General features: G+C 36.2%; 2 protein-coding genes across 2 annotated transcripts; both read right to left on the reverse strand.

Annotated features, from left to right (window-relative positions):
* Positions 1-2,807: 2,807 nt before the first annotated feature.
* LOC140178478 (uncharacterized) lies at positions 2,808-3,785 on the reverse strand. Its single transcript, XM_072215569.1, has 3 exons — positions 3,672-3,785; positions 3,152-3,556; positions 2,808-3,050 (listed from the first exon to the last, which is right to left on the reverse strand). Exons 1-3 carry the CDS (start codon positions 3,783-3,785, stop codon positions 2,808-2,810), a joined length of 762 nt encoding a protein of 253 aa, XP_072071670.1.
* A 3,559-nt stretch (positions 3,786-7,344) lies between these two features.
* Positions 7,345-8,253, reverse strand: LOC112742245 (uncharacterized). The gene has a single exon (XM_025791483.1). The coding sequence runs from the start codon at positions 8,251-8,253 to the stop codon at positions 7,345-7,347; it is 909 nt and encodes a 302-aa protein (XP_025647268.1).
* Between the last annotated feature and the right edge of the window lie 9,052 nt (positions 8,254-17,305).

Below are 17,305 nucleotides of genomic sequence, written 5' to 3' on the forward strand. Positions count from 1 at the left end.
CAACTATACACAATAGACGAATAAAAAAAATCAATTAATTCAGTAAAACCTGAAAAAAAAGGATCCACGAAACTTCGCTACTTTACCCTTTAGCCCTTTGGGTTCCTAGGTTCTTCATCCAATTTCCTTTGGCCCAGTGTTCTACCCTACATACACTGACAACAACAGCCTTATGTGTTAAATATAAGTATATAAATTCCAAAGAATACATCACATGGACACCTCATTAGTCGGTTCTTTAATATCTACTGCATGACCAAACAATCCGGACACAAAAAAAGAAGACTCTAGACTTCGCGAAAAAGACGTGCAAGCTAATGTATTTCTACCTCTTCTGAACTCGGAGAACTTTCCGCTATCGTGGATGAAAAGAAAATTTCTAGAAGTTTAACGCCAAGACAAAAAATAACGGCGCAAGTTGAATATTTATCGAGGTCTGTAGCCGATGACATTGTCGAACTTTAATTTAGGTGTGTCAAGCCGACTACAGAAGTTCTTGTTCGCTAAGTGGAAAGTATCACTCCAATTTGTCGGAGCTACCAACGGTGACGGAATAAAAGTCAGACGGAGGAAGTAGATGATAGTGTTGGTTAAATGAAGTTGTATGCACTCCTGAGTTCTTAAGATAAAGCATGGATATTTTGTGGTTTTCAGTACATGCAATCCGTATACGATTAATTGTGATCCACTTTGACTGATGCAAAGAATGATAGTCAAGTTTGAATTTTCATAATGACAGTAGGAAGTGATACGGAAAATCATTTCCACATCCCGGTGCTCCTGATGGAAACGGATCAACCTCGAAAATTCAATCATCTATTCACTCAGTAGGGTCACAAGGAATTCATCATGGATTTACCAGTGCACAAAAAAACAACAAAATACCCATGCCTTAGCGCTAAGAAACCAACAACTCCATACCAACTTTCATTCAAACAGACACGAGCATCTATATTTTTTCTCAGTCAACCTTTTTCCCGTCACCCGCTGGTACCTTCGACAATATTGTGTTAAAAGACCTAACCAAGTAACTCTGAAAATTTTATTCACATTACAACCATCACGCCATTGTCTTACCTTCATAGTCAGATTTGTTGGCTGCTTTGGGTTCGGTTATTGAGTGGCTTCACCTGTGACTGCAGTTTCCAGCATCCGAACGGCGACGGCAACCACATGGCTGTCAATTTCATCGACCAACGTGCATCTTGGATCACAAAAGTCCACCCAGCAACAATTGGAATGAACACTGCTTCCCGAACACAATCTGAAATCCCAGACAGACACATCAGGTATAAAACACTCAATAAGTCATTCATCAATCAATTATATACATTAACAACCATGTTCCAACAAAATCATGTCCAAATACACAACCTAATATAACGACTTCACAAATTATTCCATAAACCGAGAAGAACTTACCATCGTATCGACGATAGAGCCACTTTGATTTAGCGAGAAACAAGTCATCATGTGAGACGATATAGGGCATCCACGATACTACCACTAATTGTGACGATTTGTGGAATTAGGGAAAACCTCAACCGAACGAGCGTTGATGGGGTTGAAGACAATCTGCCCATTTGTAGAACCCTCGCTTGGTGTTGGATAGAGTGATCTTGGATGTGGATAAAGTCTTATCTCATTAGGATCGGCAATTTGTGGTTCTCGTTCTTCTCTTCCAGATCCACCTCTTCTTATCTATGCTCTGGACCTGCAAAATGAAACCACATGACCCCACTGCAAAGTGAATAAGCCCACACCACCCATTGGCCCAACTACCTTAAACAAGTCCACCTCTGAAGACCAAGACCAAAAAACACAACGCAATAACCCAGCCCACGTACCACCCATTGGAACCACATAGCTTTACTCCATCAGCCGGCTCCCCCATAAACAAATTGGCAGGCAAGCTTGCAGAGCTCTGCCAAGCATGTCCCCTGCATCCACCATCATCGCCACTTGTCAACATCCCATTCAATCTGTATCCTTTAACCATATAATTGCCCCCTTAAGAAATTAAAAAAAAAGGCACACACTCCACGCTAGACCAGTGGCCCAGCTGAGATCCAAGCCCAACCACAATAAATTACCCACCCTTGAGTCATTAAAAGAAACTACGGTTGGGCTATTTTACTCATTGATTGGGCCGAATTAAGTTTTTACTATTCTGTTCATGTATCAAAAAGAAAAACATTTTTCATTAAACCAACTTAAAAAAAAAACAAAAAAAACTGGTGACATACGGCTTCATTCAAACATTACCGGTGCTTTCATCTTTCTCGATTTACTTTTTTTCTTAAACATTTTAAGGTCAAACCAAACCAATTTTTAAAAAAAATCCCCCCTTTAAATTGTCAATTTAAAACCCAACATATAAAGAGAGTTCCACCTACAAAAATATGAGATTTTGTTGTCTTCCTCACCTATTGGGCCAATTTTTTTTTTTATTTTTTGTAAAGGCCAACAAAGTAATCAATTTATCCTGGCTATACTTCAGAAAAAAAATTAAGGCAACTCTGCCATTTGTACTTGGAAAACTAATTTTTGTCCAATCAAGTTAAAATGGAAAAGTCAATTAAAAAACGAGCAGAAACCTATAATATTTGCGAATGCGATTCTGTTTTAGTTAATACCAAAAGTTGTTTTCAACTTAATAACACCCAAAAAAAGTCAATGTAATTGTTCAACAAACAAGAAACATATAATACTTTCTAAACCTACGGGAAAAGTCTTAGCATGATATATTATGACAAAGAGGTCAAACACAGGGGCTAAGCGCCTTCAGCCACTCATCGTTATGCATCCTATCTGCATCGAACCTGGATGATCGTCACTGGCTCCTTTGATATCACCTCGAAGACCCCCACACCACCTGGCTTGAAGTTGCACAATGAAGCAAAGTTCTCCCATCCTCCAGAAATAACGCCGAAGCTACCATCCCTTTTTCTATTGTACCTTGTATATGTAGCTTCGACCTGTATGTGGCCATGTGTGAGGATGATAGGATGCCTCTGACCAGTGAAGTGACTGAGATGAGGGATGTTCGACTGATTATAACACAAGAAATTTCAGTTAGTATTAGCTAATTTAATGCTTACTTCAGTAAAACAATATTTCAACCAAATTGTTGCAACAATTTAACGCTTACCAACAATCGCGACGACATCATGCGAGCAGTTAGGTCCATCACAAAAAAAGGCCACTTGCTTTTGACCTTTGCGGCAACCGCTCTAGCACTGGCTGAAGGAGGGATGTTGATACACTTTGCAATTTCATAATTACCAGTCCTTACATATGGTGGTTCTTCAGGATCACGGAGTTGGTATGAATTCTCAATGCCACCAAAATCAAAAATCCGAACTTGGAAATTGGAGTTTCCTTTGTGTGTGAAATATAGCATGGAGTCCAGATTGATTTTGTACATCTGATAGAACTCCTCCCAGCCTCGAGACAATGCAATTTTGCCACTTTGGAGTTGCGTCCAGAAGCACTTACAGGGGTTATTCCTTCCGTCAGGCACAACCAGGTCCAGGTAGGGGGTACGGTTTGGTAGCTCATCGGGAGTTATAGGTAATGACAGTTACAAATAGGTCAAGTTCTGTCAAAACATCGATAGCATTGCAAAAACCTTAAAATTAAGAGGTGTTAAGGAAACGGATGTTAATTACCAGTTTGAACATTGAAGGCCTTATTACTGGCTTAAGAAACCTCATCTTGTAGTTCTGTGTCGTACCGTTATCAATCGCTTGAACTCTCTTACCCTTGTCCTTCGAAGACGTCATCTATGGCAAGTGTCACACAGTTGCCAAGTTCAAAAAGGAACAGAATCAGAGTTCATTTAAAAAACCTTATACAGTCGAATCTTTTGATTTAAAATCAACACACATGAATGTTTTTGGAATTGGAAACAAAGTGGTTCAATTTTTCCACAAACAGTGCAACTATATTTTGTTGAACTGGTTTACTGTGGTGATCTATTGAATCTTTAACAGAACAATCTTAATCAAACCTAAATGCATAAAATCCTTTTCAGACGAACAAATCAGAAACCCAAATCAGTCACCCATTCATTTAAAAAATGCTTAACTATCTTATTTTGATTTTACAACGATTACATTTTTTATTACATTCACACTACATGCAGATGATGATTAACAACTGATCACTATCAGGAGAAGAGTTAGGATAGAGTTTCACCTTGTTTGACATTTTCTCCGAGACGAAGCTGTTGGAGTTGATACCTTCAGCAGCAAATTCTGTGTTAGGTTGGGGTTACTATGCGAAGTGTTTTGTGAAGGAAGATGGAAGGTGAATAGTGATTACTGAAGGATACTTATGTTACACGCTTGTGAATGAAAAGAAAATATATAGTAAAAAATGAGGGGTTAAAAACGCGGCGTTTAAAAAAAAAATTTAGTGAGTAATTTAGCTACTTAAACCTTGCGGTTTTCGATAATCTCCAACAAATATTCTGTTCTATCCCAATAACTCCCCGTAAATCCCTCTCCATCAAATTTCGTTTTCAAAGAAAAACTAAATAAAATTTAATTTACCTCCCAAAAAAAAAAAAGAAATCCTAGGAAAATGAAATTATTAATTGTTTGTTATTAACCGCATTAATGTTTGCAAAGTTATTGGAACACATTTTAAGACTTAAATAAAATAATTAATTTAATTAGTCGGTTTATACGTAACTACTACTATTTCCATTGAAAATTAATTTCTACAACAATTGTTACTATCTTATTTAATGCTAGATTAAAATAAAACCGCTAGAAACTCGAAACAAACGATTTAAAATTTTTAAATTTAAATTCAATTTTTTAAATAATTTGATTACTGGGTATCTTTTTTTCTTTTTTAAAATGCCTGTGACTACCCATTTTGATAACTATTATTGTTTACATTTAAATTCTTCAATGAAAATTATTAAACTACATAAAACTAAAAAAATCTTTGCACATTTATAAACGACACATTTCCAAAACATTTTGATAATCAATGAATTAAAGGATATTTTACGTTTTCCAAACATTGGGATAACACAGAGTTGGCTAATAATAAGTACCCTCTACCACTGATTCGACGTTTTGATTAATTTTACATTAAAAGGTTTAATAAATTCTCAACTAACATAGTAACATAGCAAAATAACTGAAAAGAAAAAAAGTTACACTCATTAATCAACTATTTTTCGTCTGAAAACTTCCTTGGCATCTCCCTCCCTTCAACCACAGCCATCGTCGAAGTAATTAACCAAGAATGGAGTCTGGATTCCGGTAAGTATCTTCTTCAATTTTTACTACCTCCTTTGATAGCAGCCGTATCTGTAAAGAATAAAATCGAGCATATTTAAATAACTGCATGCATAGAATAAGTAAATAAAGAGTCACAAAATATTTGTCTACTCTCTTCTTTTAGGTTTCGGGCCCCTATGTTTTATTTGTTGTTGTTTCTACATGTTGGTTAGGTATGTTAATGCATTAAGGAACATTCAACAATCTTACAACCAGTTCTATGTCTTCGGGCTCTTTGCAACAGATGTACGTATATCCACAATTTTGCCTTCTTTCGTTGTTATGATTCTGTTAAAAAATATTTGGAAAACTAAGTTGCCATGGTGTTGTCTTGTTCCGTCACAGGATGATGTTGAATTCCCACCTAATATCGTGAATCTCTTCAAGTGGTACAGTACCACTGATCTTTATTTGGTTGACACTCAAGACAATTGCCTCCACATCACGCCCAAGAGAGATGGTAATAGGTTCTGGATAAAGGGAACTGATTTAGGTCGGATACGGTGCATGTACAGACGAAGTTCTTTGCTGAGTGTGGAGCTTAGGTACGTTGGCTGGGGAGTATTCTACATGATCGTCAGGGACATTAACCGGAAAGATGAACCTCCGTGTGTTGTTGATGAACTGTATGCGGCGAAGGTGTTGCCTGACCATATTATTCAACGCTTAGCTTCGGTGTGCGGTGCTTACCTCAACAAAGAAGCCCAACTTAGAGTCTACCAGACCGAGATGTTCCTTAGGAATCACAGCCGGAGCCAACAACAGTAATATTTCGATACTCAGCAGTCAGGGTTAGTAACATCGGACCATTATTTTCTGGTCTAATTTCTCACGTTTTCATGTTTTATGCCTAAATTTTTTTAACTCAACTACAGTGTAAACAAGAGGCAACATGGTGGGGGGCCTGAGGCAGGTCCTAGTAAGCGACAGCGACCAGAGACCTCTCCTGACTCGTCCGTCAACCAGGGGTCAACTTAACAGATTTATGCAGACCTATAAATTTTTCTGTGTAGTGTAATTAATCAAAATGTTATTCTGAATGTGTTATTTTGTATGTGATGTAATGTGTTTGACATTTGGTGACCAGTTGTGATATACTATGGTTTGTATTTATGGTCCATATCTTGCTGTCTATTTTATTGCGACTACGTTTAGTTATCAGCAGTGTATCGACCAGATAGTGACTGCTACTGCATGCAAATACAATGCTACTGAATGCAAATGATACTGTTTGCACATATCATATATGAGGACAATAGCATGTGGGAAAACAATCAGTTTTACCATGAAAATAATTTTAGAGGTTTAGCTATTCTTCTTGTTTAAGATTTGTTTGTGGCCATAACAAATTCATTGTCACAATATTGTATTCCCTCAAGAATGCTGGGTTTATTTGATTTCTTCTCTTTGTTATTTGTTAATTGGAGCACTCTCCCGGTTTTGGGTTTTAAAAAAGTTAAGAAAAAAAAAAACGTACTAGATTTCCAAAACAAGTACATTGTCACTAGCCCACTTAAATGTCATTCGGAATTTTTGGTCATAGTGTATAATCCTTTACGTTTTAGAAAGATTTTTTTCCTAACAACAGCTTTAGGGCCAACAAAAAAAATTAAAACTTATACACAAAGTGTCTGCCACATACACCAGTCCGATTTTAAAATGGCCAACTAAAAAAGGTGATATTCAAGTAATATATTTCCAAAAAACATTCCTGGTATGTCTCTTACGTTAGTCCCAACAAGTTCAAGTACATAATAATATCTTATGTTTGGGAGGTGGATGGTGAAGGACTCCAAACGACATTAACTAAATTAATGGTCATAGGGTTTGTTATTCCAATTTAAACTTCATGACCACAGCCGAATAAAGAACCGAATTGATCAAGATTCTATCAACAAAATCAAGTAACATGGAAAGATAATTTAACTTGGATATTAAAAAATGAGCATATAACGTATATTTCAGTTCCCTTAACAAGTAAAGATTCTGTTGTAACTAGATTATTCTGAAAAAACGACACTAACCTTTATCGTCTATTGTATGACTAATTCACACAGCGATAATGTGTTCCTGTCCACCATCTGATCCAACTTTTCATGCCTTGTATGGTATGTTGAACGACATTTTTGTCCCCCATGATAATGCGCGGGATTGATGCGTCGTTGAAAAGAACAAAAGCAAAATCACCCGAGTCTTTGTCCCTCCGAGGCATGACTGTCACCTTTTGAACCACATGACCAAACAAGTTGCAGAAAAACTCAGCAATGCCATCTGCAATGGGCATGGACTCTCGACCGAAGCATACGGTCAGTGTCTTTGGACGTTCCGCGTCATCCAGCTCCTTGCAGACGTACTTCTGCTTTCCCTTATCTTGCTCAGTTTGCCTTCCTCCTTGTTGCATATGCAATCCTCGGCCATTGTTATGTCTATTCAATGCCTCTGGTGCAACCGATAGGCACTGGTCTTGTGTGTTGAAACCCAATAGTTCTTTAGGATTCCTCTGATATTCCAACCACACAGCATCCATTGTTATGTCGCCTAGAATTCTAGAGCAAATGTTTGATAGGGTATCGGGAATTAGCGTTAGGAGGACGGATCTCATCCTATGAACCTGGTATAAGGTGAGCTCATTTTTCAGCACGTGTCCGAGGGTTTCGAGTTTTCTGGATTTCTCCACAACTCCAGAGAACTCCTGAGATAGTAGGCATTGCAAACAGATGACACATTCCTCGGCAAGACTGTTCATAAACCAGCCTTCATTTTTTATGGCTGTTTGCACAATACCATTCAGTCTCATGGTCTCCATTGACAGTAGAAATGCCATGACCATCAGGGACTGTTTAACTTCACGGTGAAGGACTTGCGTTAGCATCCTGAATGCAGTTCGATCGATTCCATGGAACATTTCCAAACATTCGATTGCCATGGTTGAGGGCTTCCTTCTAGTATCCATGTTGTATGGGGTATAATTTGTAAGCATATAGTTTGTAGTTGTAGTTTTTTATGCTTAGACCACCAACTCATTGCCTCCTTCTTGTAGTCATGCAGCATGGTCTCCACTTTATTGCACCATGTTCTTGCTCGTAGTCCTAGACTAACCATCACCTACCTAATTGGAATATTATTTAATGGCCTTAATTACGTTGTATACATGTATATGGTTTTATGGATACCACTAGGTGCGGTTTATAGTTTCTTCTTGAAAAAGAACATGCGATAACTTTATCTAATAAGGCGAAATTGAAATTAAATTGGGTAAACCTCGCCATATTTTATGAATCATACCAGGTTATTTAGCATAAGCAACTTTAAACTAAATCGGCGGTTTCTGGTTCAATGTTTACGGTTTAGGATTCACGGTTTGATCGTTGGGTCTTTTAGTGAACGGCTTCGTGTATATTGTTTATTGTTTACGGGTTTTCGGTTCAATGTGCACGGTCCAATGTGTACGGTTTAGTGACTAGATCTTAGAGTGAATGGTTTCGTGCTAACGGTTTATTGTTTGGCGGTTTCTGGTTCAATGTGTACGGTTTAGGGTTCGCGGTTTGGTAGTTAGGTCTTATGGTGAATGGTTTCGTGGCCAGGGTTTATTGTTTGGCGGTTTCCCGTTTGATGTGTACAGTTTAGGGTTCACGGTTTGGTCGTTAGGTCTTACAGTGAATGGTTCTGTGCCCATGGTTTATCGTTTGGCGGTTTTCGGTTCAATGTTTACGGTTTAGGGTTCACAGTTTGATCGCTATGTCTTTTAGTGAACGGTTTCGTGTATATTGTTTATTGTTTGCCGATTTCGGTTCAATGCGCACGGTTCAACATGTACGGTTTAGTGACTAGGTCTTAGAGTGAATGGTTTCGTGCCAATGGTTTATTGTTTGGCAGTTTCTGGTTCAATGTGTACGGTTTAGGTTCACGGTTTGGTCGTTAGGTCTTATGGTGAATGGTTCTGTGCCTATGGTTTATCGTTTGGCGGTTTCCGGTTCAATGTTTACGGTTTAGGATTCACGGTTTGATCGTTGGGTCTTTTAGTGAACGGCTTCGTGTATATTGTTTATTGTTTGCCGGTTTCCGGTTCAATGTGCACGGTTCAACGTGTACGGTTTAGTGACTAGGTCTTAGAGTGAATGGTTTCCTGCCAACGGTTTATTGTTTTGCGGTTTCTGGTTCAATGTGTACGGTTTAGGTTCGTGGTTTGGTAGTTAGGTCTTATGGTGAATGGTTTCGTGGCCATGGTTTATTGTTTGGCGGTTTCCCGTTCGATGTGTACAGTTTAGGGTTCACAGTTTGGTCGTTAGGTCTTATAGTGAATGGTTCTGTGCCCATGGTTTATCGTTTGGCGGTTTTCGATTCAATGTTTACGGTTTAGGGTTCATAGTTTGATCGCTACGTCTTTTAGTGAACGGTTTCGTGTATATTGTTTATTGTTTGCCGGTTTTCGGTTCAATGCGCACGGTTCAACGTGTACGGTTTAGTGACTAGGTCTTAGAGTGAATGGTTTCGTGCCAATGGTTTATTGTTTGGCGGTTTTTGGTTCAATGTGTACGGTTTAGGTTCACGGTTTGGTCGTTAGGTCTTATGGTGAATGGTTCTGTGCCTATGGTTTATCGTTTGGCGGTTTCCGGTTTAATGTTTACGGTTTAGGGTTCACGGTTTGATCGCTGGGTCTTTTAGTGAACGGCTTCATTTATATTGTTTATTGTTTGCCAGTTTTCGGTTCAATGCGCACGATTCAACGTGTACGGTTTAGTGACTAGGTCTTAGAGTGAATGGTTTCGTGCCAATGGTTTATTGTTTGGCGGTTTCTGGTTCAATGTGTACGGTTTAGGTTCACGATTTAGTCGTTAGGTCTTATGGTGAATGGTTTCGTGGCCATGGTTTATTGTTTGGCGGTTTCCCGTTCGATGTGTATGGTTTAGGGTTCACAGTTTGGTCGTTAGGTCTTATAGTGAATGGTTCTGTGCCCATGGTTTATCGTTTGGCGGTTTCTGGTTCAATGTTTACGGTTTAGGGTTCACAATTTGATCGCTACGTCTTTTAGTGAACGGTTTTGTGTATATTGTTTATTGTTTACCGGTTATTGGTTCAATGCGCACAGTTCAACGTGTACGGTTTAGTGACTAGGTCTTAGAGTGAATGGTTTCGTGCCAATGGTTTATTGTTTGGCGGTTTCTGGTTCAATGTGTACGGTTTAGGTTCACGGTTTGGTTGTTAGGTCTTATGGTGAATGGTTCTGTGCCTATGGTTTATCGTTTGGCGGTTTCCGCTTCAATGTTTACGGTTTAGGGTTCACGGTTTGATGGCTGGGTCTTTTAGTGAACGGCTTCGTGTATATTGTTTATTGTTTGCCGGTTTTCGGTTCAATGCGCACGGTTCAACGTGTACGGTTTAGTGACTAGGTCTTAGAGTGAATGGTTTCGTGCCAATGGTTTATTGTTTGGCGGTTTCTGGTTCAATGTGTACGGTTTAGGTTCACGGTTTGGTCGTTAGGTCTTATGGTGAATGGTTTCGTGGCCATGGTTTATTGTTTGGCGGTTTCCCGTTCGATGTGTACGGTTTAGGGTTCACGGTTTGGTCGTTAGGTCTTATAGTGAATGGTTCTGTGCCTATGGTTTATCGTTTGGCAGTTTCCGGTTCAATATTTACGGTTTAGGGTTCACGGTTTGATCGCTGGGTCTTTTAGTGAACGGCTTCGTGTATATTGTTTATTGTTTGCCGGTTTCCAGTTCAATGCGCACGGTTCAACGTGTACGATTTAGTGACTAGGTCTTAGAGTGAATGGTTTCGTGCCAACGGTTTATTGTTTGGCAGTTTCTGGTTCAATGTGTACGGTTTAGGTTCGCGGTTTGGTAGTTAGGTCTTATGGTGAATGGCTTCGTGCATATGGTTTACGGTTTGCCGGTTTTCGGTTCAATGCGTACAGTACAATGTGTACGGTCTAGTGACTAAGTCTCAGAGTGAATGGTCTTCGTGCCCATGGTTTATTGTTTGGCAGTTTCCCGTTCGATGTGTACGGTTTAGGGTTCACGGTTTGATCGTTAGGTCTTATAGTGAATGGTTTTGTGCCGATGTTTTATCGTTTGGCGGTTTTCGGCTCAATGTTTGCGGTTTAGGGTTTACGGTTTGATCGGTTGGTCTTTTAATGAACGGTTTCGTGTATATTATTTATTGTTTGTCGGTTTCTAGTTCAATGCGCACGGTTCAATGTGTACGGTTTAGGGTGTGTTTGGCAAACACGTTGGGGAGGAGAGAAGCACGTTTGAGCTTCTTGAAAGTTTCACTTTGAAAGCAGTCCGTGAACCCTAGCCCGTACGCAACGAATTCATTCACTCTAAACGTGGTTTCAGAGGCATAATCAATCCTGCGTTCACAAAGATAAATATAATGTTGTTTGTCTTATACCATTCAAAATCACTTTTAGATAAAAAATTACTAAAATGGACATCAACTTAAAATTTTTTTTTATATTATCCTATTATTTTAATTTAAATATTTAAATGGATCTTATTAGTTAATTTTATAATAAAATTAATATTTACTTACTAAAATAAAAATAACATATAAAAATAGACAAAATATATTTTTAAATAAAAATAAAAAAATATAAATTATATATATATAAAAGAATATTTAATCAAATATGTTACATTTTTTAAGTATTAAATGTTACTTTAGTAATTTTTTACATCGTACTCTTATTCTAGTACTCTCAATAATCTTATTCTTAATATTAATTTAGAATCCAACGTTTATAATTTTATTATTATCTATGATTAATTTTTTATTTAATTTATCTTTTTTAATAGAATCATAATCTATATTATAAAAATTACACTAAAACATAGTATACGAGAATTACAATTATAAAAGAGAGTACTGAAAATAATAAAAAAAATTAAATATTTACTTTATAGTGATTGAAACAAATCTAAAAGTTTTTGATGATCTTTTTATATAATATATTTTAAGTATTTTTAGTATGTTATAATTTTTTACTATTATTATTATTTACAGTTAATTTTTTATTTAATTTACTTTATTTAATAGAATCAATAAATCATATTATAAAAAATAATAACAAACATAATACACAAAAATCACAATTATAAAAGTGTATAATGTCAAACAAACAGTTGAAAAAATAAAAAAAATAAATAATAGAAAAATAGAGCTCATATAAATAGAAATAACAAGAATTTTATAAATAATACAATAACATGTATAAAGGATAAAGTTGGTAAAAGGTAAATAAATTGTTAGTATCTATGGCCAAAAGCCCATTAAAAAAATGTAGAAGCTAAAAATAGTTGCTTCTTCTAAACGTGGTTTTGGGAGCAAAATCACTTCTGCGTTTAAGAGAAAAAAATTTACCAAACCAAAAGTTAAAGCCTTCAAGAAATTTGAACGTGCTTCTTCCCTTCCAACGGGTTTCCCAAACACACCCAAAATTTTACTATAATCCATTTTGATACAAAAATTACCAAACATAAATCACTTTTACACAAACTTACTTTTAATCAAAATCAAGTTTGGAAAATCAATTTTATGCAACTCCCGTTTGCAAACTGTAATCCAAACACACACAAAGGGTGTGTTTGGAAAATTCGTTGGAAGAGAAGAAGCACGTTTAGACTTCTTGAAAGTTTCAACTTTTGGTTTGGCAAACTTTTTTTCTATGAACGCAGAAGTGATTTTGCTACCAAAACCAATGTTTACAAGAAGCAACTATTTTTATATGTTATTTTTATTTTAGTAAGTAAATATTAATTTTATTATAAAATTAACTAATAAGATCTATTTAAATATCTAAATTAAAATGATAGGATAATATAAAAAAATTATTTAAGTTGAGGTCTATTTTAGTAATTTTTTATCTAAAAGTGATTTTAAATAGTATAAGCCAAATAATATTTATTTTACTATAATCAATTTTGATACAAAAATTACCAAACATAAATTACTTTAATACGTGTATTATTTTCATGCTAACCTTTTCGAGTGTTTAGCCATCGCATTAAACTTTGTTGTGGACTAAATCTTTGACCGGGTGTGTGATAATAAGAGATAACAACAAACACAATTATGTTATATGAGCATATTACTTTATGAGCAACTTAATGGAGACAAGCATTCATTACGAAAATTAAAACAAATCTTCCAGTAACCGATTGGTTAAAGGAAAAAAATAGACGGTTACCAGAAAATTTTTATTAGCTTTGACTACATCAACGTAAATAAACTAATGTATTGAGCTGAATAACTTCAAATAGATTCAACAGATGGATACCTCGACTCAACAAAAATAATTTAAAAAAAAAATTGTTGGAGCCTTATCTTTTACCAATCAGGAAAAAGAGTTTTATGTAAATTATTTTTTTGCAAAACTTTAGGAATGTAAACTGGATACGTAAACTACCTCATATATTAGAGGTCTACAGCCAAATATCAATCAGCTGTCAAAACTCCTTTGAATAGTAGGGACAACCTACCATGTTTGTTATTCTTTTAAGAAATTGTGCTTGCTAGTGGAGTGCAACTCATTAACTGTACATGTTGCAGTATTTTTCATATTTTTTTTTAATAAAAAAATTAGACCGCTAAAACACCCAATGGCTGCCAGAGGAAAGCGACGCTCAACACAAAAAATAGAAAAGGGAGACGACGAAGCCAAAAAGGAACAAAGTAGAAAAATCTCAAGAAAAGTGGTCGACAAGGAAGTGATAGAACTGTCATCAAGGTTAGAATTAAATTACATTTCGACAAACTAGTGATGTCCTTATAAAACGATTCCGAATATAAAGTATTCATATTTTTAAGTTTTGTTTCTCATAGTCTCCGAGGAAGCACCATGCATGACCAGCGACTACATGTAAATTTTAACGGTGGAGCCAGCAAAGAGATAGGCGACGACTTCGGTAAAACTACAGTCGTAGAACCTTCCCTAAAAGAAGTGGTAACGCAAATGTCGACGATGATGAATACACTTTCAAACCTGATTGCTTCCCAGACCAAGACGTGTTATCCTGTGTTTGGAACTATGCCACAAACGATTAATCTTCGGAATGGTCCGCCTGATAACTTCAACCCTACAGTAATGCCTGTGATCATGAGCGGATTCAGCATGCCATCCGGTACTCTTGAGAGGAATCTGGATTCCTCCAAGAAGATTAGATCCAACATGTCCATCATTCATCAAGCCGCGGATTCAATATCGCATATGGCTACAAAGTGTTGTTCAATGTCTCCGAAGTGTGAACAGACACCGCCAGATGATTATGTTATTCGCCGAAGTTTGTTCAGCGATGATGGTACTGGAAAGAAGACAGCTACAGAACCAGTTATAACGAGTAGCTTAGACAAGGCTGTATATGTTAGCTACTTCAACCCAGCTGATAGAAAATTGCCACTAGCGAAGGAAACCGCAAAGATACCTGCGGTGGGTTATATCATGTTAAGTAAGTGTTAAAGATTTGTTGTTCTAATTAACTATTAATAACTAACGGCTTAGTTTTCATTGTATCAGTGGAAGCCTGTTCTGTTCCGTCCCCCAACTGATATGGCACTGTGCAAGGACGAAGTTTCAGTCGTAACCTACGTCTTTGGTTCAGATCTGGAGGATGAAGAGTTGAATTCGGAGATAATCTCACAGACAAACTTGTGGCACGCTAATAGGAGAGTCATGTATACTCTACTGCCAAACAAACCATTGGTGGACGAGGTATGAATTTTTCGGTCATTAGCATTCGTTAATTTCGTAAATGAAATTCCTAACATATAAAATAATTTTAACAAGGGAATATATGTTTATATTTTTTCTTATTGGCCGTCAATCAACGAACGATGAAGCAGATCATAAACCTCACATCAAGCATGCTCATGTGTGATGCATGCAAGGATACCGGTTTTCCCTGCTTGTGGTTTTTACCCACTACATTTTCGGTGAGTGAAAACCATTAAGAGAATCTCCATCTCCTGGCCTCCATTGATCTTATACATATTTACGAAAAATCAAATTTCAGCAATTTGCCCTTAATTGGACTCACTCCCCAAAGACTTTGAAACGCTATTACGCTGAGGAATACATGGGAGAGTTTGAATCGTTATGCAAGGTAACTTTCTAATTTAATTCTCGTAATATATGATAATGTAAGTAAAAAATGCTTATTCCAATATAATTTATTTGTTTATATTTTTGTTAGATTTTTGTTCCAATGAATGAGGATAACATGCACTGGTACCTGCTTGTAATTGACATTGAAAAAAGACACCTAATATTACTGGATTCTAAACCATGCGTCTCAAGCAGAACCAGGCACCGTCGTTGTGCGAAGCAAATGGTAGTGTTTCAAAATTTCTAATAGGCGGAAATAAATTCTAAATTGTTTGAACAGACACCAGAGTTGACAACTGAAATAAATTTTACTTTGATTACAGGCACTTTTTATTGAGGAGATGCTTGATGACTCGACCTTCTATGCTAACCAAACAACACACAGACCAGTAATTTTGGAGTATCCTATAATACACCCTGCAGAAATTGGTGAGCAAAACGATGACTCGTAAGAAACCTCATAAGTTATTATTGATTGTTGAATCCTGAATTACTAAGATACATGAATGAATTTGCTAACGTGTGATGAATAAATTTTCCTTCTGCACAACTAAAAGAGACCGCTAACATATTTATTGACGTTGTTATAGTGCTATACATTGCTTTTCTGGCCAGCCTTAGTTACGGAAGATAATATTTTTTACAGTACCATTCCGTCTGCTATGATAATGTACCCTTAGAAATTAAGTTGGTTATAGACTGTTGATAAACTTTTTTTAAATATACAAGGAATGATTGTGGAGCTTGGGTCACAACCTGGATGAGGGAGTGCCAATGGAGGAGTAACTACAATATTAAGGTAATTATAAAATAAAATTAGTTTCATGGTTTCAAATATTATCTCAATTTTAATCTAACTTATGCGTCTGAATTTTTTTGTTTTTCTCTGAGGTAAATGAAAGCACTAGATTACGGCTGGCTATTGATCTGGTCATGAATCCGTTCAATTTGAAATCCCAGGAAGTCCTTGAGGCAGTAAAGAAATACTATAACGAAATATCTAAAAAGGAAGAGCGATTGGTTAAGGGGATAGGAAGTATGCTCTGAGTTATTTATACCTAAGGCATTAAAATAGTTGTGTCCATTGCATAGACTTTTAATACTTTAATGCTTGCAATAAGTTATTCTGATTATGTTATTTGAAGGACTTTATGTTAATTTTCGATATTAGGTTTTGTGTTGCGCTTACTGATTGAGAAAATGCTACTTGGTCGTAAAAATTATGATTATGTTATTTGAATTACTTTATGTTAATTTTTGAATGGAATACCACATTTTGTTATGTTAATTAAAAAAGGTTTGAATGATTTCCTATATTTTGTAAATCAATTCAGTAAACATGATTTCAATAATTTACCTAAATATAAACACAATATCAAACTTATTATATTTTTTTTATTTTATTTTGTGTAACTTTCGTTATGTTTATTCATTTAGTGATACGTATACCAATGAATGGTTATTAAACTATATTTACCTTTACCAAAACAAGAGTAATACAATTCAAATAGAGTTTATTATGTGTATTTATTATTTAGTTTAGATTTTCGAAAAGGTTTGATTAGTGATGAGGTTTGAATCCTAATGGATGGCTTCAAGATATCCCTTCAACTTCATATCCAACCGGTGTGACCTCTGGTTTTACCCTCTTTAAAAGTAAAACTTGACTTCTTAAAAAAAATCATTTACCAACATTTTAAACCCTTTCCTAATTCACTCATCGCGCCTATCAACTTCACAAACTAGTCAATAATATTAGCAAACAAAGATGGAGCCAGAATTCCGGTAAGCATATAACTATTATCTACTTTTTGTTCAAATTTTTTTTTCACACACATGACCATCTGTCTTCATATGGTGGTTCTTTTTAACATTGATTACTTCTCAACTTTCGGTTCTGTCC

Source organism: Arachis hypogaea, chromosome 14 (genome assembly GCF_003086295.3).
Source record: "Arachis hypogaea cultivar Tifrunner chromosome 14, arahy.Tifrunner.gnm2.J5K5, whole genome shotgun sequence".
NCBI lineage: Eukaryota > Viridiplantae > Streptophyta > Magnoliopsida > Fabales > Fabaceae > Arachis > Arachis hypogaea.